Here is a 21,562-nt window from a genome sequence, read left to right as displayed (position 1 = left end):
ATTTTTTTTAAATACCCCTAACCCAACCAGCCAACCACCTCCCCCGCCCTCGCACACTTCCACGCTGGCGCCCAACCCCCTTCCTCACCGGTGCGCTGACGTCCCCCACCCCAACTGCACCTCTCCTTCCCCCTGAACCAGCACTCCCTTCCCCGAATCAAGCTCCCCAACAACCCCCGAAACTCCCTCCCGAAAATTCCCTCAAATTCTCAATCTCTCCCCAAACGAAATCAGGTCATAGGAAGCTAATAAATCGTCGCTTTCGTTGAATTTTGGCTCGAAATCTCCCCAATTTAACCCTCCAAATTGGGATTTGCAAGAGAGAAATTGGGGATTTTTTTAGGGTTAGGGTTTTGGGTAGAAATCAGGAATTGGGAGGAGGGATGGGGTGGAGAGAATGGGGGGGGGAGTTCGGCAAGGGAGGGAGGGGGAATCCGGCAGGGAGGGAATCGGAATGTCGGCGGCAGGCGGGAGTGGGGAGCTGGCCGCCACCGCCCAGGGGAAAGGTTAAATTCTCGGGTTTTGGCTATGTAGATGGGGGTGGGGGTTGGTTTTTTTTAAAAAAATTATTTCTAAAATTATTTTAATACTAAAAAATAAAAAAATTGACCATGGTTAAAGATTTTTTATTAAAAATAATTGTTATCTTTGGTAACAAAAATAACAATGCTACCAATGGTAATAAGAATTTTTACAATTTACCAAAGAATAAAATGAAAAATTGGGTGTTACCAAAAAGAATTTCCCAAAAAAGAAAGACAACTCAATTAGGTCTAAAGGAAACAAAATGCTCATTTCCAATTGAGTTAGTGCTTCTACGTACCTTGGACTTGAACTACTGGTTTTATCTTGGACACAATCATCAATTGTGTTAGTGATATGGTTTAAGGTAACTATTTCAATTAGCAATTTTACTTTGAACCAATATTTTTTTTAAGGGGCATAGTTAGGTAAATGACATCTTCAAGCATATTCTATGAAAGTAATTTAGGTTTAATTTATAGAGCTTGTATAAGAAACAAAACAAGGGCCAGATCTCTAATATAAGGCAGTGGGTTTGCATCCCTGATTTGCTTCACCTTAAGTCCTGAACCATGACAGAATAAAATCTCAGCATCCACATTGAGGCCTACAAAGCTCCAAGTCATGGTATAAATAAAAAATATATATATATTCGAAATAAATTACTAACTACATGCGTCAATCATGTTACATCCTCTGATCCTAATGTTATGTCCCGTTACTTACATCACCCCCTGTACCTCTATTCCGATCAAGCTGAACAACATCATGTGGCATCGGCCAAAACCTCAACTGGATTGCTCTAAAGGCGAAATAAGGGAGAAGAGTGGAGAAGACAACAAAAATGATAATTATCCAATATAGAGGACTGGGAGCACAGACCTCTACTAAAACCAGATAAGCCGATTTTGAAAAGGTAGGAGGAAGAGTACCATATATGAGCAGGAAAATGTACCACAAGGCGATACTACCCCATATGACGAAATGCTGTATCCAAGTAAAGTAGTTGATGGACAGTGCCATTTGACAATTGACAGTCCAGACTACACAACTGTACATTGTAGCTGCCAACACTGAAAAATCAACCACACGGCCATCACTCCGAAATGCATGGTGCTTCAGAGAACTAGTGGTCAAAAAGAAGATAATCATTGAGCTGCAGAGACCATTGAACATCCACCCAAGTATGCGCGGCCAACTGTAAAGGATGTTCTCAATGCCCTCAGCATATAAGTTAGGATTCTGCAAAAGTCAGTTGAAAATTTAGGGTAATGGGAAACTCCAATTTAAGTTGCCTATTGAAGGAGGTTTAATGTTTACTACCTTTAAGCAAAGCCGCGCTGAAACATCTTGATCAAATACACCAAGTGCAATCACCGGAAGTGAAGTGAAAAAGACATTATAGGTCGACAAGTACCAATCATTATACGCAGGTTGAGCAGAGAAAGAAGAATGTGTTTCGAACCAAAAAAGAGTTAGCCCAAATGTAATGTTCTTATAGAAGAAGTAGCATATCTGCATTCCAAATAAACCAAATTAGTCTATTAACAGCTATAAAGGATATCCACAAAATAACCATTAGTTATTTTAGGCTTGATGGGTCAATACCATCATTGATATACGCCTGTAACACCAGTGACCATGCAGAAGCAATAAGCGCTGAAGAAAACGAAATTGAGCAATGTTGACATCACTTGACATAGCGGCCTGCACAAATCATTGACTGAATCATAATCTAGATAATGTAGTTGCTGCTTTTCTATAATAATAGCAATGTAGCAAATGCAGATAAAATTTAAAAATAAAAAAAGAAAGGAAGATATAATAAACTGAGAATTGTATTAGTTAAAATTCAAGAGGTAAGAGGAGATCATGTTAATTTGCAATTATAGGATAAAAGAAAAATAAGGAATAACATAAAAAAAATAGTAAATATAATAAATATAGTTTTCAATGTAAGGTATAGGATTCTATCAATTTCTACCACTCTTAATTTAGCTTATATATATATATATATATAGGGGAAGGATCCGGTGAGAATAGGTCATATGTGAGAATCCATACTTATATGAGAACTGACCTATAATTTAGAACATGTGACCACAATTTAAATTTAGAACATATGAGTAATAATTTAGAACATCTGTATGAGTAATAATTTAGAACATATGAGTAAAAATTAAAAAAATCTGTTTTATGAAATTTAGAACATATGAGTAAAATTTAGAACATCTGATTTATCAATTTAGAACATGTGAATAAAAAATTTAGAACACTTGGTATAAAATATAGAAAATGTGAGTAAAAATTGGAATATATGCTTTCAAATATAGAGCATATAACTAAAAATCTTAGAACACACATTTTAAAATTTAGAACATATAAGTTAAAATTTTGAAATAAGTCACTTAAAATCTATAACATCTAACTTAACTAATATATGGTTTAGAACATGTGAGTACTAATTTAAAACATCTATTTAATTTGGAACACCCGAGGAAAAGTTTAGAACATCAAATTTAAAATTTTGAACATACGAGTAAAAATTTAGAATATAAAAAGTGTTCTCATATATGAAAGAGTTCTCACATAAAGGAGGATTTTCACGAGAACCTTCCCCTATATATATATATATATATCATAATGATGTAACATTTGATATCATTACAAGAAATAAATTTTTTATCTTGAGTATTATTATTTCAATATACAAAGAAGGTGCTGCAGCTCTACTAATTTCTCATATAATTTCTAAATATTTTTTATTAATCTGATCCAATTACCCATTATACTTTCGCTGTTGCCAACAAATTTGGTATCAGAGCTAATATGGCTACTAGTTCAACCCCATTTTTCTCTTATGCACAACCAACACTTCGTATATTTGACGGAGAGCATTATGACTATTGGAGTAGTCAAATGCAAACCTTCTTCATATCCCAAGACTTATGGGAGCTTGTGGAAGATGTATATGAAGACCTTGATGAAGGTGCTAATGAAGTACAGCAAAAAATATACAAAGAAAATAAGAAAAAAGATGCACTCGCATTACGATATATTCATGCAGCAGTAAATAAGACAATTTTCCTCTGCCTATTTGGCTTGAAAAAATCCAAAGAAGCTTGAGATACATTAAAGAATGAATTTCTGGGAAATGAAAAGGTTGTTGCTGTTAGACTACAAAATCTATGGACAAAATCTGATAACTATAACTTGGAAATGAAGAAAACATAAAGCATCCAACTCTATTTCTCTCGAGTTACCGAGATAGTCAATCACATAAGAAGCCTCGGTGACACTATAGAAGAAAAAATAGTAGTTCGAAAAATATTGAGAACTATGACTGAAAAGTATAATTCAGCCACATTTATAATAGAAGAATAAAAAGACTTGTCAACTCTCACGATGCATAAGTTAATGGGATCATTGCAATCACATGAGCAAAGATTGAAAAGAAATTCAAATACTGATCAATCTATTGATCAAGCATTTCAATCCCAATTAAATGTATCAAACAAACAATATCAACGAGAATCTGAAAAATGACGTGAAAACCAAAGAGGATACCGATATGGAAGAGGTCGTGGTACCAAAAATTTTGGTCGTGGTCGAGGACAAAGCAGAGGTAGAGGTCGTGGACAATACCAAAATTATCAACAAAGAACAAACAATACTCATTGTCATATTTGAGGTAAACCTGGTCATCAATCATCAGATTGCTACCACGGATGTAAACGATGTCATAATCTAAATCACAGCCACAAGGATTGCTCGCATCGAGATGGAAAAGATACAAATGAAGCAAATTTCACCGCAAATAATGGTGAAGGTGAGCAAGTTTTTCTTACGTGCATGGATGCACAAAATAAATCTGATAATTTGTGGTTCTTAGATAGTGGTTGCAGTAAACACATGACAGGAAATAAAGATATGTTCGTCAAACTAGATATGAGTGCAGCGAATCAAATCACCTTAGGAGATTGAAAAAAGGCAAATGTTGAAGGAAAAGGAGTCATTGCCATGAATAGCAAATCAAATGAAACAAAATATACACATGATGTTTTATATGTTCCTAATCTGGCACATAATCTCTTAAGTGTCAGGAAGCTAGTACAAAGAGGATATTCAGCAAAGTTTGACGATGGAGAATGTATAATCCTAGACAAGAATTCTAGTACTCAATCAATCAATCAAAGCCTTAATCCCATAAATGGGGTCGGCTACATGAACTAAAAATGATTATTCCATGTAGTCATCCACAAAAATCTTCCTCCTCCATCCTTTACGATCCAATGCTTCATCCTCATGCAAATCCATATACTTCATATTCTTCCTAATTCCTTCCAACCAAGTCATTTTCGGTCTCCCTCTCCCTCGTTTAACCCCTCCATGGTCCTACTCTTCCACTCTTCGAACCGGCTTCGAGTCTCCGTCTTACATGCCCAAATCAACGCAGACGATTTTCCCTTAGTTTGTCTGCAATGTCTGCCACACACCTACTTTCTTGTGAATAACAGAATTCTGGTACTATATTGGCAAAAGTACAAATGGCTGAAAATAAAGTATTCCCGCTTCATCTACCACAAAACAAAAAGTTGGCATTACAAGCAACAATCATGGATGAATCTTATCTTTGGCACTTACGCTATGGTCATTTGAATCAAAATGGACTACAACTACTAAAGCAGAAAGACATGGTTGTAGGACTACCACATATTAATAGAGATATTCAAGTTTGTGAAGGATGTATATATGGAAAAATGCATCGCTTGCCATTCCCAAAGACTTCATGGAGAGCCTAAGCTCCTTTGGAATTGGTACATGCAGATATTTTTGGCCCTACTAGAAATCCATCATTGGAAGATAAGAGGTATTTTATATTATTCGTTGATGATTACACTCGAATGATGTGGATCTATTTCCTTGATAAAAAGTCAGAAGCTTTTAATACCTTTCTTCAATTCAAAGCACTTGTTGAAAGACAAAGCGGCTATCTAACTAAGACTTTAAGAACTCATTGAGGTGGCGAGTTTATTTATAAGCCTTTCATGGAATTTTGCAAAGATGAAGGAATAAAACGTCAATTGACTATCTCAAGAACACCTCGGCAAAATGGAGTCGCAGAGAGGAAAAATCGCACAATTGTTGAAATGGCAAGAAGCATGATGGAAGAAAAGGGTCTACCTAAAACTTTATGGGCCGAAGCTGTTTATATACTGAATCGCTCTCTGACTAAAGCAGTTCATAACAAGACCCCTGAAGAGGCTTGGAACGGTAGAAAACCGGTTGTAAGTCACCTTAAAATTTTCGGATGCATAGTATATGCCTTAAATAAAGAACAAGGTAAAGATAAGTTTGACCCCAAAGGAAGAAAATATCTTTTCATAGGATACAGTGATGAATCTAAAGGATATCGTCTTCTAGATCCTCAAACTAATAAGATTGTAGTCTCTAGAGATGTGATATTCGATGAATCAGCAAAGTGGAAATGGAATGATAAAAATATTCAGACACAAGTTTCAGTTCCTGTACCAGAAGAAGCTATCTCTTCACATGATACTATTTCCACAATAACAAATGGCCCTTTACAAAATCAGGAGAATTCTCCAAACTCAATATCAAGTGCAGACTCACAAGGTACATTATTGCCTCCTCAAGGTTCAAGGTATCCAACAAGAAACAGAAGAAGGCCTGGTTATTTAGATGATTATGATTGTTCAGGATTAGCACTAATTAATAACATGGCAACATTCGCCCTATTTGCATGTGAGCCCTCTAATTTCACGGAAGCATCAAAAGCAGAAGTTTGGATAAAAGCAATGGATGAAGAGATTTCAATGATTGAGAAAAACAAGACATGGGAACTTGTAAATTGCCCTGAAGGAAAAGATATTATTTGTTTGATATGGGTTTATAAAACAAAATTAGACCAAGATGGAAATATTCAAAAACACAAAGCAAGATTAGTGGTTAAAGGATATGCTCAAAAGCCTGGAGTTGATTTTAATTAGACATTTGCTCCTGTAGCTCATATTGAAACTATCAGAACGGTGTTAGCCATAGCTGCACAGAAAGAATTATTTATGTATCAGCTAGATGTGAAATCAGCATTCCTTAATGGAGTGTTGGAAGAAGAAGTATATGTGGAGCAACCACAAGGTTACGAAATTCCAGGGTAAGAAGGAAAAGTTTATCGTTGCATAAAGCGCTCTACGGACTTAAGCAAGCACCAACAACATGGAATAGCAGAATTGACAAGTATTTTACGAATAATGGTTTCAAAAGGTGTCCAAGTGAACCATCACTCTATATTAAAGAAAATAATGATGGAAATTTTCTCATTGTTTGTCTTTATGTTGATGATCTTATCTACACTGGAAATGATATCAAACTTATTAACAGTTTTAAAGAATCCATGATGCAAGAATTCGAAATGTCGTATTTGGGACTCATGAAATACTTTCTTGGAATACAAGTAAAACAAACCAAGGGAGAAATTTTCTTTAACCAAGAAAAATATACAATGGATCTACTCAAGAAATTTCACATGAAAAATTGCAAACCTGTGAATACTCCTATGGCCCTAAATGATAAGTTAGTCAAGATGACGGAGCTTAGAAGATTGATCCTAGCATATTCAGAAGTCTTGTTGGTTCTTTACTCTATTTAACTCATACAAGACCTGATATAGCTCAAGCAGTAAACATGGTATCGAGATTTATGAATAATCCTAGTAAAATTCATCTTGCCGTTGCGAAGAGAATTTTACAATATCTTCAAGGTACTAAGAAAGTAGGTTTAAGATACCAGAGTGAAGATAATGAAGAATTGATTGGTTATACAGATAGTGATTGGGCTGGTTCCATTGATGATCGTAAGAGTGCAACAGCCTACATTTTCTGTTTAGGCACTAAGATAATATCATGGCATTCAAAGAAACAACAAACGGTAGCACTTTCTTCTGCAGAAGCAGAATACAATGTCTGCCACTGAAGCAGCATGTGAAGCAGTTTGGTTACGAAGAATTTTAAAAGACATGGGTCTTCAGCAAGAAAGACCCACGATGATATTTTGTGACAATATGTCTGCTATAGCTATGACAAAGAATCCAGTGTTTCATGCAAGAAGTAAACACATTGAGATTCAACATCATTTCATACGTGAATTAGTCAATGAAGAAGAAATACAACTCGAGTTCATCAATACTAATGATCAGCCAGCAGATATGCTTACTAAGCAATAACTACAGAAAAGCTCGAGAAATTAAGACTATACTAAACATAGCAAATTAAGAGGGGGATTTATGAGATAAATGTTAATTTGCAATTATAGGATAAAAAAAAAACAAGGAATATCATAACAAAAATAGTAAATATAATAAATATAGTATTCAATGTAAGGTATAGAATTCAATTTCTACCTCTCTTAATTTAGCTTATATATATATATATATATATATATATATATATATATATATATATATATATATATATATATATATATATATATATATATATATATATACACACATAATGATGTAACATTTGATATCATTACAAGAAATAAATTTTTTATCTTGAGTATTATTATTTCAATATATAAAGTAGGTGCTGCAGCTCTAATTATTTCTAATATAATTTCTAAATATTTTTTATTAATCTGATCCAATTACCCATTATACTTCCGCTGTCCCCAACAAGATCAAACTCTTCTTTACTCGGAAAAAAATAAATAAAATAAATAAATAAAAAATTGAAGGAGATCAAACTCTTGAGCTTTGGTTTATAATAATAATGAAAAGTGTACCCAAATGCCAAATCATAATGCGGCTAGATGAGGTAACGAGGGAGCTTACATGAGCCCCTTGGGCTTATTCTGGTTAAATCACCAGAAATCAATGTGGTGGCATTCTGAAATGACTATTGAGATGGTTCTTTTAAAAAATAAGATGGTTTCTAACAGCCTGAGATTGCATCGAAAAATACGGTATATGATTTTAGGAAATACAATGATTGAAGCAATGATGAAAACGAGTATAAGAGCTTCATCGCTTGAAGAAGGGTTGTTTTGAACAACCATACTTTTTTTCCACTAAGGTTAGGCCACTTGGAGATGAACTTTGAGTTCAAGAGCTTTTCAATGACTGATCATGCCCAAATGACAAAATGGAAGAGATTTACATGCTTTAAAATGATTTGACTGAACTGTCCAATATTGACCGAACTGCTTGGGTCAAGCAACCTCCTGCAACATTTGTTTTTCAGCTTCTCCATTACCAGACTGGCCAACTTAATAGGTAAACTGACCCAGTCAGATAACTTATGCTGATAGCATGCAATGTAGATTTTCTTCATTTTTACTATTATTAATCTTAGCTCTTAATATATATCTTGTATGTCTAAATTAGAAGTTGATTAGGGTATCTTTATGTTATGTAGCCACACCATTAATACGGATGGATTGTCCTGTAGGATACAGAGTATGATGCAAAAAGGCTTGTTAGCTTTAGAGCCGAGTCTTTCTTCCTCGCCTTTGGGTGCTTTGAGCCTTCACTAGTTCTTGGTGAATTAATGATGATTTCATTAGCTCATGGTGGATTAATAACGATTAATCTACGCTTGGAGCTTGACGATAGATTTACTTCTTTGTTATGATTTGATTGTGTTAATATTATAAATTTTTGATTATTTTTCTTAGCAAAAGTTTTGTTTGGTTCAAAATCTGAATTAATTGTCCATGAAGATTAGAGATCATGAGGAGCATGAAGCACACTTGCCTGTGTGACCATATCATCTTCCCTAGTATAAAAACACTCGACTCAGTGAAGTGTGATTTAAACGATAGAAAAAACCTATAGGTTCAGATGTAAATGAGACTTGCCTCGTAAAAAGAAACTGGCTGGGTGGCACTGCTAGGTGTATACCCTTAACACACAAGTTACTATTTTTCCTCTAGGCTGCTTCATGTGTATAGAAACACAAATTTCTAAAATTCAAATACCTTTTGCTAATAAAAAAGATATTCTCAAGGTCAAGGTCAATCAATAAGGTTCCAAAGCTTGCATTCATAAGATAAATAAAATAAAAGGTTCCTAAGCTTGGCTCATTTAAGATTTAAATTAACAAGGGGATAAACTTTAATTGCCCCATTCACCAACACAAAGGTTTTCATAAGACATAAGCTTCACTCACCAATTCAAGAAGAAGACGCAAACAAAGAAACAAACAAATAAAACACAAACCACCTTTTAAAACACAAATTATGTCACAAACCACTTAATAATTTTTTTTTTTGGTTAAAACACACGTATTTAAAAATTTTGTTTTGTAAATCACCAACTTTACCAAGAATTTTATTGTTTAACCCAATATTTCGGCGTTGACCACCCTGCCACTCACTCCACCTTTGCCGCCTTAACTACCTCGAAAACACCCCTCACTAGCCCAAAACCCCTTAGTAACCACCCGGAAACCGCCCACCGGCCCCACCCAACCCAACACCACCCTTGCTGGCTGAACCCCACCCTAACAACACAAAAACCACCGTTGTCACCCCGACACCACCCTTGCTGGCTAAAAACCCCACCCTAACAACACGAAAACCACCGTCGTAACCCCGACACCACCCCTCACCAACCAAATTCTCCACCATAACCACTCGAAAATTGCTCCAGCCATCTTGCTGACTAAAAAATTAGACGGAGAAGGGTAGTTAGGGGTTGGGGGTGGTTAAGGTGGGGTTTTAGGCCGAAGAAGGGTGGTTTTCGAGTTGGGTGGGTGGCTTTTAGTGGTTAGTGTGGGGTTTTAGACTAGTGAGGGGTGTTTTGAGTTGGGAGGGTGGTTAGGGCGGTGGTAAGGCGGCAAAACTGGTGTTGGTGGTGGTGGGAGAGGTGGTTAGGGTAGGTGGTAAGGTGGCAAAAACTGGTGAGGGTGGTGGAGAGGTGGTTAATGGGTAAAGGTGGTTGTTGACAAAAATATTTCTAATCAGTTATGTTCTACCAAAAAAAAAAAAAAAAAAAAAATTATAAGGTGGTTTGTACAAAATTTGTACTTCCTTTGTTTTTTTAATTGCACCATTTGCAATTTTGCACTATTCACACAATCTCTTTTGACCATCTTTTATAATATATACGTAAAAAGAACATAGTCATGTGAGATCTCGTTAGATTGTCTCGACGTCTACTTTTCAAATATCAACTTCTTTTAATTTTTACTTAAATATAATAAAAGATATTAATTACCAAAGTATTGCATCGACAAGCGTGAAATGGCATATGGTGCAATTAAAAAAAACGGAGGATGTATTTTATAAGATGGTCTGTAACAAATTTTTCAAAAATAAATTAGCAAATTTCAAGATCTTCGCATGCTACCAAACTAAACTTGAAAGTTTTTGCTCATTTTGAAATCTTAAAATGAGGAAAAAAAAAATTAAAAAGAAATATATATATATATATACAATCTAATGAACAAAAAAACCTCCCTTAAATGCACCTACCTCTATCTGGAAGTATATAAAAGGTTATGAACAAAGCTGGAGATACAAGTCATATTTTTCTTAAAGGAAACAAATTTCAGAATCAGATGAAACAAAACATATGGTTCACTTAACCAACCAAAACCTATTCACTAATGAAAACATATGGTTCACTTAACCAACCAAAACCTAAATCATAATGTATGTATATTAAATTTATAAAAAATAAGCTACCCCCTTATACACTACACTATATATCAATGCGTTAAGCATGATCTAGATGCAATTAATTTATCTCCAAGAATGATGACGAATTTCACTTAATTATGTTGTTGACCAAGATAAAAAAGTACCACATATTTAGCGAGGTAAAAAGAATTTATTCTCCTTTATATTTTAGGGACACATGCATCCACCTCAAATTCCTAAACCCTTCAAAAAAACAAAGGGTTTATTGGTTGGGCCTTTTCGAATGGGTTAGAAGGAGTTATAATGCATTCTATCCACGTTAATGTTTGGTTAAGCTTTTTAGGTATGGAATCTAAGAGGTTTCTAATTCTATCCCACCCGCTAGAATCTCATTCTCACTTCAGTCATAAGATTCACATTCCATTCTAATAATGAAATGGAAAGCCATTCTAACATATAAACCAAACAACTTCAAATTAGTATGGGATTAAGAATCCATACCTCCCTAATATGAGATTTCACCCCAATCTAACCAAACTTAACGAATTAAACGGCCCCTAGGTAGCAGCATGACCTGCATCAATTTCTAATTATCGCTGCTGGTTCTTTAACTAGTTCTGGTCTTCTAGAAAAACAAAAGGCTATAGAGCCATCCCACTAAAAAGATGCACCAACTACTCGATAGATAGCTGCATTAATGTACACCCAAAACTTCAGCCCGTCATAGCCATTTTTAAATCTAAAAGCACTCTTCTCTCTTGGAATCTAGCATATTTAGTTACTGTCCATACATTGTAAACTATTTTAGCGCCAACAACCATGAAAAGAAAGACACCAGATGCTACATTTTAGATGCATATTTCCTATGTCAAACAGACCCACTTATAATTCTAGAGAGGAGAAAAATATGCGTCCATGAACCCATATGATAATATATAGATCCAAACTCAGATTCTCCTGTATCACTGCTCCCATCAAATTGTTGATCTAGATTAATGATTGACCTCCCAATAAGCTAACAAAGGATACGTACAGGGGATGTGTTTACATCATTTCTCCAGACCTATTATTAGCAAGTATTAGCAGGAAATCATTACCTGCATTCCTTCCACACCACTGATACCAACTCCAATATTAGCCTCTTGAATCATGCCAACATCATTTGCCCCATCACCGATTGCCAGTGTTGTTTTACCTGTTCGTACTTTGACCAATCTTGTCACCTGTATATTTTCTAAATCTTTATCAGATTATTTGGGGTCAGTAGCACTTGCAATATTTGCAACTGACTGTAAACAGATATCTAAAGAAAAATCAAGTTTCTTCAAGTAAGAATCTTACAAGAGCTTTCTGTTTGGGTGAAGAACGACAGCATATAACAGAATCACAGCCAGTTGCAATGTCAAGAAAAGATTTTTCTAGATTTTTATCCAGAGCGTAAGCTAGAGATTTTCCATCAATTAGCAATCCAAATTCAGTGCGATCTTTTGAAACACTATTTTGAGACTTGGCAATCCTAAATTGAGAATTGGCATGACTAATTAGAGATTTGGCATCACTCAATTGCTTTCTCACACTCTCCAGGGAAGCCTGTAATGTGTAAAAATTATAAGCAAGTAACAAGAAAAAGTTTTAATAATTTACACATTTATGCTTATATCAATTGACCTTTGCAATGGCTTCCTTGTCACCATGTCTTTCCAATGAAATTATTTCCGGTGAATCCAGCGAGATCACAATTTGCTTCATACCTTGCCTTAATAGGCTACATGCATAACTGCAATGGTTTGAATTTGAAGCATAAAAAATCTTACACATGATTAGACTCATCGAATAGTCTTTTCAAACATATCATAAGCAAACACATAAGAAAATTCATTAGTATACAATGTCACCATACCCAATATTAATTGCTGTTTCTAACTTATCACCGGTTAGGACCCATATCCTGATGCCTGCCTGGGCAAGTTTCTCAATGCATTCTGGCACCTGTTGCACAAGTAAGAAAAGAGGTCAATAGTTTTTTAAACACAGGAGAAATTATACTTCAAATCTTAGCTCTCCTCCACTGGAATTATAGCAGTAGGCACAACAATAGTTTTTAAAAGAATTATTTTTTTTTTTTTAAAAAAAAAAAAAAAAAAAAAAAAAAAGAAGGCTGATTTCCGATGCCAGCTAAAAACATCAAGAAGAGGGGGAATCTACAAAATGGTTAGATCATATACCCCCTTTTGCAGTTTATCCTCAAGAGCTGTAGCGCCAAGTAGAATCAACTGCTTTTCAATCTTATCAGCAGCTGCATCAACCAGTGCATCTCGGTCAGCACATACAGAAGTTTTGGCATTCTGAAACTCCTCCTCCCACTTTGCAAATTCTTCTTCATTAAGCTTGCGATATGCAACTACCAAGGTTCGTAAACCTGCCTCAGCATATTTCTTGATATGAGCCTTAACCTCAGCTTCAAATTGCCGCCCTTCTTCAGATAGTCTCTCAAACATTACACTACAAATACAGATAATTAAATAAAAAAGAAACCTCTAGAATAAAACTTATATACTCATAATAAACGAGAAAGAAAAAAGAAAAAAAATGTTCTGTCTCAACCTGTCTGCCCCTTTGCACAGAAGGAGAAGCGTTTTTTCTTCATTTCGGACAATTACGGACATTCTTTTGCGTGAGCTACTGAATTCTAGCACATGAAGAAGTTCATACACCCTGGAAATAGAAAAGTCCTTAAGAATCAAGACAAATAGCTTATCTTTCTAAACAGAAAATTTAGAATCTAAAAACAGCTTGAATTTCTAACTACAAAAAATGCATTTCACAGAACAGAACAAGCACTGTAAGCAAGACCAATAACTGAAATAAAGGACGAGTGTATTCTGAACTGGAATCCATTGATCAAAATAGATGATCACCCCCAAGCTGAATTGGCCTTGAAAATGAATTCAACAAAGCAATGTAATAGTCAAACCTAGTGTTCTGCATTCCACCTTAGCAAAGAAAGAACTTAGGATCAATTATATTTTGTTTACTGAACCAAAAAAAATAAAAAATATAAAAAAAGGATGAATATTTCTATTATTGATACAATCACTATTTCCACATAAAACATGCTGCAAATATTTAATGGTTATTATAATAGGTTGATATTGTAAAAATATACTTCATGATGAACTAGACCTCACATGACTGTATTTTTCCTTCAAGCATAAATCACAATATGTGGTAAAAGAGGAATGTGTGAATATATAGTGTCAAAATTGCAAACTTTGCAATGTTAAAAAAACAGAGCAAGTTTTCTAACTTCTAAACTCTCAGATTCAGTGAATCAAGTATATGTATGGTGAGCAAGTATAATAATCTGATTCACGATAATACTTCAAAGCTGACAGGGCATGGTTCACATATTTTGACTTAAACAAACAAGAATGAGCTTATTCTCCATATATTTGTACGCAAATATTGTAACTCTGAAAAGTATTAAAATGCCAACCAAGGAATATAGAAGCTCACCTATCTATCATTTGTCCATTCTCATGGTCCAACTCATGCAAATATATGCTCGTCTGTGTCCTTCTGAAAAACTCAAAACCAAGTTCCTTTGCAGATATGACAAGCGCTGCTTCGTCAGGCGACTCAGCCTCATAGGAAATTTGACCTGTTTCCTCATGGACATCAGGAATGGCTGTATGGCAGATTGCCAACACTCTAAAAAATTTCTGTATCACATCTGAATGAGGTTCATTGACCCACCTTCCATTCATGAGGCGTTCATCATTAATATTAAAAGCTTTGGCTGGCTTATCAGAGGTATTGTGGTCACGTACTGCACCCAGTGCCCCAGGGGGAATTAGTTGCCCTTGCCTTTTGGCTAGAGCAGCCTCTACTTCAGTCATCCCTTGTCCATATGATATACCAGCTATGGAACATTTGACAAATTCCATAGAGTTGCATGTTAATGTACCGGTCTTATCAGATAATATAGTATGTACTTGACCGAGCTCTTCATTCAAATTTGAAGTACGTGCATGAGCAGGCTTATCAGTTTCCTCACAATACATATGCTGATCCTGATTTATGAAAATACACTGTAGGACCTTCACAATCTCAATGGATATGTACAACGAGATGGGGACCAAGTAGCCATAAAGCATGAGGTCAGTTAGCCAATGTAGAAAGGCAGCTAAAGCTGCTCTTTTTGGGTCAAAAAGAACAGTAACCTTATCTGGTCGAAGATACCATCTTCTCAATTTTCCAGCATAAATATCCTTTTTAGTTGTAATGCCAAAGAAAACAGACCCAGTAAAGGATATCACTATAACAAAACTGAAAAGGATATAGATGACTTTATCCAATCGTTTTTCAATCCCACTTCTCTTTGATGGTGGGTTGATAGCATTCTGCATTACTTTTGTGTCATGTCCAGTGAAAATCACCACACCGTAAATGTATTCAGTATTCCGGAGTTTAGAGTCTCTCAGAAGAAGTTGTTGTAGAGAAAGAGGATACTGCTTTCCATTATAATATAAGGTTCCAACAAAAGAGTACAGATTTTCATTGGGATCTTCACACTTGGTTACTGCCTTAAATTGACACAAGGAGCTTTCATCTTGCAAGCAGGATGTGACTTCCAAAGCATGCTTCAATTTCAGACTTGTTTCTCCATCAAGATTCGAGGTCTCTACATAGCAGATCCCATCTTCATAATTTGAAGAGAGGAAGAGCAAATCAGCTGGAAAATGTTGATCCTTATACACTTTAACAACATCACCAACCCTAAGTTCTTTCCACTTAGATTTAACAAAGATATGATTGCTAACATCAAATAACTCAACCTGCCGATTATTGGCCTCTATGTCCTGCAAAATTAAAATAATTTAAATTGATTAACCGGACAATAAATCAATGTAAAGGGAAAAAGTATGAAACATCGAGAGATCTTTATAGATTTTTATGAAGCATGGGTCAGAGATATCACTTGCATGATATTTCCTCAGTACACTCATTTTAGAAATGTAGAATAGCTTGGAGTAGAAGACAAAACAAATTAATGCACGTAACATAGAATAAAAATAAAATAGATAAAAGAACATAATGAGCCAAGGCAAACACTAAACAATAAGAAGATGACATCAGATTTTAGCAACAATTCACATTCATGCATTTTCTATTGAGTATAGAATATTCTAATTTAAATTTAAAAAACAATTAAGCCTCAACAAAGAATTTAACGATCTCTGTGAGAGATACATATAATAATATAAGCCTCCAGAAATATATTTTAACATATCAAATTTCTTGACACAACTAGTTGAAATGACAGATGGATCTAAGAGGATCTGTTAGTCTGAAATTTTACTCCACATCTAAAATGTAATCATTTAATGCTTAATTAAAAAACGGTAAATTAGCTAAGTGGCACTGATTGAGAATAATCACACACTAGCAACATCCTCTTTTGTATCATTGATTGATTCTAGCCAAAAAAACGATAATGCTTGACTAGTTGACTGACGTAAATTATACTCAACATTTTTTCATACCTGAAAGAAGAGATCGAAATTCCCTCAAAGAAACCATTGAGATATCATACTGAGATTATGGACCCAAAAGTTGCATGAGATATGCCCACAGCTTCATCGTTTTACAACTGACCACAATAGCAACATCCACTTTTCAATTTTTAATCAATTCTACCCAAGCCATGATGATGTCTGACTAATGAAAACCTTAAGATATTATACTATAAACAAATGTACCCAAAGTTGCAAAAGATAAGCCCATGGCATTGAATAAAAAAGATCAACCAACTTTGTACCTAAGTAATTGTAAACAACACTACCCCAATGCTACAAAGGAGCCTAATTTCTACGATAGATAAGAGAGCTAAACTAATTTACATCACTGAAGTTGAATCAAAGGGAACTTGGGTTTTAAGATTTGATTAGTTTAAGAATTCTGATTTTTACTAAGACCCAAAACTAAAACATGTTCCAAGATGAAAATTAAAATACCAAATTATTTCATGAGCATAGAATGTAGACACCATACAGACCAAGTAAAAAAAAATTGGTTCTTCTATATTATATACTGATATTATCAATTTTTCTAAGTTGTACCCATTGTTTTTGAAAGCTACACATTGTACCCCTCAAGTCCGGTAATTGAACATACCACAACCTTGCCATCAATTCAAAGTTAGGGTTTTTCATTGATTTACTATTCGTCATCATCTTCCCAATTTCGCTCAACCAAATCACTGAAACACCATCATAACACCCTTACTTCCTCCATTCCTTTCCTCATTCCTCTTCTCCTCCTAATTAAATTGCAATTAACCTCCAAACCTCTTCTAGCACGACTAATACAGTCACCCCACACCCACTCTCTTAACTGCAACCACCATCACAACTAGCACCTTAAGGTTGTTCTATCATACCACCAATAAACTTGTTGTCATAAAAGAAACTCCGCCGCTGAACAGTTGCTACTAGGTAGTTATAATTATTCACGAACCTATCCCACTGAAAACTCACCTATAAAAATAACATATCAATCCATATACCAAACTTATATTCAATTTTCAGCCCATTAACTTGCAAATTTATTGAATAAATGACAACCAACAATACCCAACTGCAATTAAGCAAAATTGGGGTTATCCACTTTGTAAATTTGAGCAATCTCTGTTCCTTCTCTAACTTGAACGAAAGCTCAACAATCAAACAAAGCGGATGAAACCCTTGTCTTTTTGGGTTTATCATACCGTCTTTTTGGTGCAAGAGAGGAGAGTTGGGAATGATGGAATTAAGGAGAGAGAAAGGAAGAGGGGTTTAGGGGAGTTGGACTAGGAGAGGACACTATTGGTGGCCGTGGTGGTGGATTGGGGGAAAAGAGAAAAGAGAAAGGCAGGTGGTGGTGGATTGGGGGAAAAGAGAAAAGAGAAAGGCAGGTGGTGGTGATTATCACGGTGGGAATGGATTAGGGATGGTATTGTTAGATTTTGAAAACTTCCGTTCATATGCAACATTGCAAAGGGTACGATATTTTCAAATATTGCTACTAAGGGGCGTGTGTTACTTTTAAAAACATTGGGTACAACAACTCAATAATACAAAGGTATAATATAGAAAAACGCAAAAAATCAAAGTGGCAACTAATATATAACGGATGTAGTACATGATCTTACAAGAAAAATATAGTTACACCCGAAAGATGGGACTAGGCAGAGGGCAAGGAAGATAATGTAGGTTAGAATTTTTGTGAAATGAGAGCATTTGATTTCAATTTAGTTATAATCATTCATCAAAGCTACATAACTAGCAGCTCATTCCTTTACACTTTATATTTTCTTAATTGACCTTCATTGTCATACCATCAATTAAAGAAGTACAAATTTTCATACCATATTTGTCCGATTTGTTGGGTACCTTCTCAGAGAGAAATTATGGGAAGGTTTTTTTATTTTCTATTCCATATTGAAAACAAAAAAGTCCATCAAGGAGAACATGCAAACAAACAAATTTGAAGTGAAAACTTCAGTTGGATTTTCATTCTATCATTTCAAAGAAAAAGTTTTTGTGATTTCTGCAATTTAAGAATAAATTTGTTGAACATTCTCACTTAGAGACACTATCTCGAAACAAAGAAAATTATGCAAAAAAATCAAGTTAGAACGATGAACACAAAAGAATTCAATTCTTACCATTTAAAATGTTTAGCTCCAGCCTTACCCCTCTAGGCCATAACATCAAATTCTTGATCCTAAGATTCCAAACTTTAGGCAAAAAATTGAGTAGAATTTCAAAATTTGGTGTTGACATGACCCTTCCCCCTCTAGGCCATAGCATCAAAATCTTAATCCTAAAATCCATAGTTTAGGGAGAAATCTTAGTAGAGGTTTAAACATCAGTGTTGACATGAGTGTCCTTTACCCATCAGGTCCATGAGTTATCATTATAGTTCTTTTTTAGCATTAAGTGGAACATCGGCTCAAAGATTACTACACTGCCTTAATATACACAATCATCTAAACTCAAAAATCATATGCCAAAAAATAATAAATTAATTATTATAAACCTAATATTATTATAAAGATGTCTTTAAAATATATAATCAGAAATCAATGACTCAATAAATGCATATTCATCCACTCGTTCCTGTTAAAATATCACATTCTTCCTCCAATTCTCCTACTAGTTTAGAAAGTCCTTAGTACAAGTATATAATTATAAATATATGGGTCGGACGGGCTCAACCTAACATCCTCCCCCAACCCAACACCCATGGCAGGTATGGTTTTCATCCCCACCCCACCACCTGTCAAACTTGACCCAAACGCAATTGGGCAAGTCTCCTATTTGTCCTACCCTAATGACGCCTGATGCCTACATTGCCCTTTTAATGATAAAGCTAATAATTTCATTGCCATTAATATTGAAACCTAATGTAGAGAAATAAGAATTCCTTGAGGATTTTTGTTGTTGATTTGAAAAGAAAAATAGTGGGAAGGAATAATTGAATAATGTAATTAAATGCAGAATGTAACGAGGACAGTTTTGAGGAAAATGAGCCCTGTGAACAATGACATGCTACTCACTGTACATACATCGATAGAAATTCCATCTCCAGCTTTATCAATGAACTGTATGATTAACTGGATTATATGGTTAAACTACTCAAATCCCAAGTCCTCATCCTGGCCCTTTGACTCGCTAGGTTAGATTTACAAACCAAGATAGCCATTCTAGGAAAAAAAGAGCCCCCTTACAACATCACTAACCAAACTTCTGTACAAACAACTTACTATAAAACTCCAAACAACAAAAACCTAGCATAACATGAGCAACACTTTCTAGCAACAGCAACCACAAGATTCCAGTCTACATATATTGAGTGTTTGGTTGGGTGTAATATATTTTCCAAAATTATGATATTTCTACGTTATATTCTTCCCATTTTCCTTTGTTTGGTTTGTGAAGAAATGGAAATCGGTTTCCCCAAAGGTGGAAAATAACTCGCTCAAAAAATAAAAATCATATTCCTTTTGTAAAGAAGGGAAAGCCACATATTCCCCTTTCCTCATTACTTACTTAATTCTCTCCTCCCATCCATCCTTACAACTTTTCATGTAAGAAATCAAACAAAGAAACTCTAGGTTGTTCCTTGTAAAATTATTTTCCATGGAAAGTTATTTCATATTAAATGTTTTCCATCAACCCAAGCGCAGCCTAATTTCAAATCCAAAAACTCAACAATAAAAGCCGGTTGATATGCTTTGCTCCAAGGAAAACTAATTTCTTGTCTACTTAATCACGATTCCGTAAATGCAAACCAGTATTCATTCTTATCTCAACACATAAAGTATGTATTCCACAAACATTATAATCCCTACAAAGCTTACAGTCCGAGAAAATCAGCAATTGCAAAAACTATGAGAACCAACCAAAATCATATACAAGACTATAAATCCATAACATCAATTCAAAAGTTAAATTAAAGAGAATGTACCTGCTTTTTTCGCCTCCAATCTTCGACAGCCTCCTTCGCCATAGTAGCTCCAACAACAACAGCCAAAGGGAAAGCAATACTAACAGCAGCATAAGGTGCCAAAGGACTAAAAGATACACAAGCAACAATAAGAAAATACAAATTCGCAACTCGACGAAATTGCTCAAACAATGATTTGGGTATGAAATTAACAGCAGTATATTTAGTAGTAGATACATAATTCTCCCTATAATTGAGCTGAATTGCTTCTGGGTTATCTGGATCATTACAATGCACCACTCTTGCATAACCCCTTTGCCCAATTTGTGAATGTTCTTCATTAAAACTTGGTTTTATACATCCAAATGAATACAATTTGCTAAGTAATACATCCCTTTTTCTGCTCCTGCCTTCCATTTTCGTTACAACCTTCCAAATCGTCGATAATTATTATAATCGGAAGGAAAACAAACAACAATTTCTTTGTACCTTTTTGGTAGATCAACTAACATACCCACATAATTATTGAAGCTTCTACCATAGTCGTCGACTATAGACGACTTCTGTAACACAAAAGGATCTCATAAATCAACCAAAGTACAAAACTGTGAAAAAGGGCAATATTATAGGGGTGGGACTTCGGTCAGGCAGTTCGGTTTGACCTCAGTTTGAAACGGTTTCGGTTTGAAACGGTTTCATTTAGACGACGGATCGGTTCAGTTCGGTTTTGATTAGTCACAGGTCGGTTCGATTTCGGTTTATTTTTGTACGATTTAAATTCGGTTCGGGTCATAAACGGTTCGGTTTATAAACAGTTCGGGTCATAATCAGATCGGTTAGAAACGGGTCGCTTCAGGGGCGGATTTACTCGGGTCAATGCCGG

The 21,562-nt window shown here is 35.1% G+C and overlaps 1 protein-coding gene across 1 annotated transcript; it reads right to left on the bottom strand.

The window, feature by feature from the left end:
* Positions 1-1,012: 1,012 nt before the first annotated feature.
* On the bottom strand, positions 1,013-21,267 carry LOC110737919 (probable phospholipid-transporting ATPase 8). The gene is made up of 11 exons (XM_021918265.1): positions 20,701-21,267; positions 14,704-16,049; positions 13,792-13,902; positions 13,413-13,689; positions 13,088-13,176; positions 12,856-12,964; positions 12,529-12,777; positions 12,285-12,410; positions 2,131-2,229; positions 1,846-2,037; positions 1,013-1,764 (listed from the first exon to the last, which is right to left on the bottom strand). Exons 1-11 carry the CDS (start codon positions 21,094-21,096, stop codon positions 1,231-1,233), a joined length of 3,528 nt encoding a protein of 1,175 aa, XP_021773957.1. The 5' UTR covers positions 21,097-21,267; the 3' UTR covers positions 1,013-1,230.
* Positions 21,268-21,562: the final 295 nt, after the last annotated feature.

Source organism: Chenopodium quinoa, unplaced genomic scaffold (assembly GCF_001683475.1).
Source record: "Chenopodium quinoa cultivar QQ74 unplaced genomic scaffold, ASM168347v1, whole genome shotgun sequence".
In the NCBI taxonomy this organism is placed as follows: Eukaryota; Viridiplantae; Streptophyta; class Magnoliopsida; order Caryophyllales; family Amaranthaceae; genus Chenopodium; species Chenopodium quinoa.
Note: the sequence above shows the minus strand (reverse complement) of the source record. Positions and strands in the feature narration are given on the sequence as shown.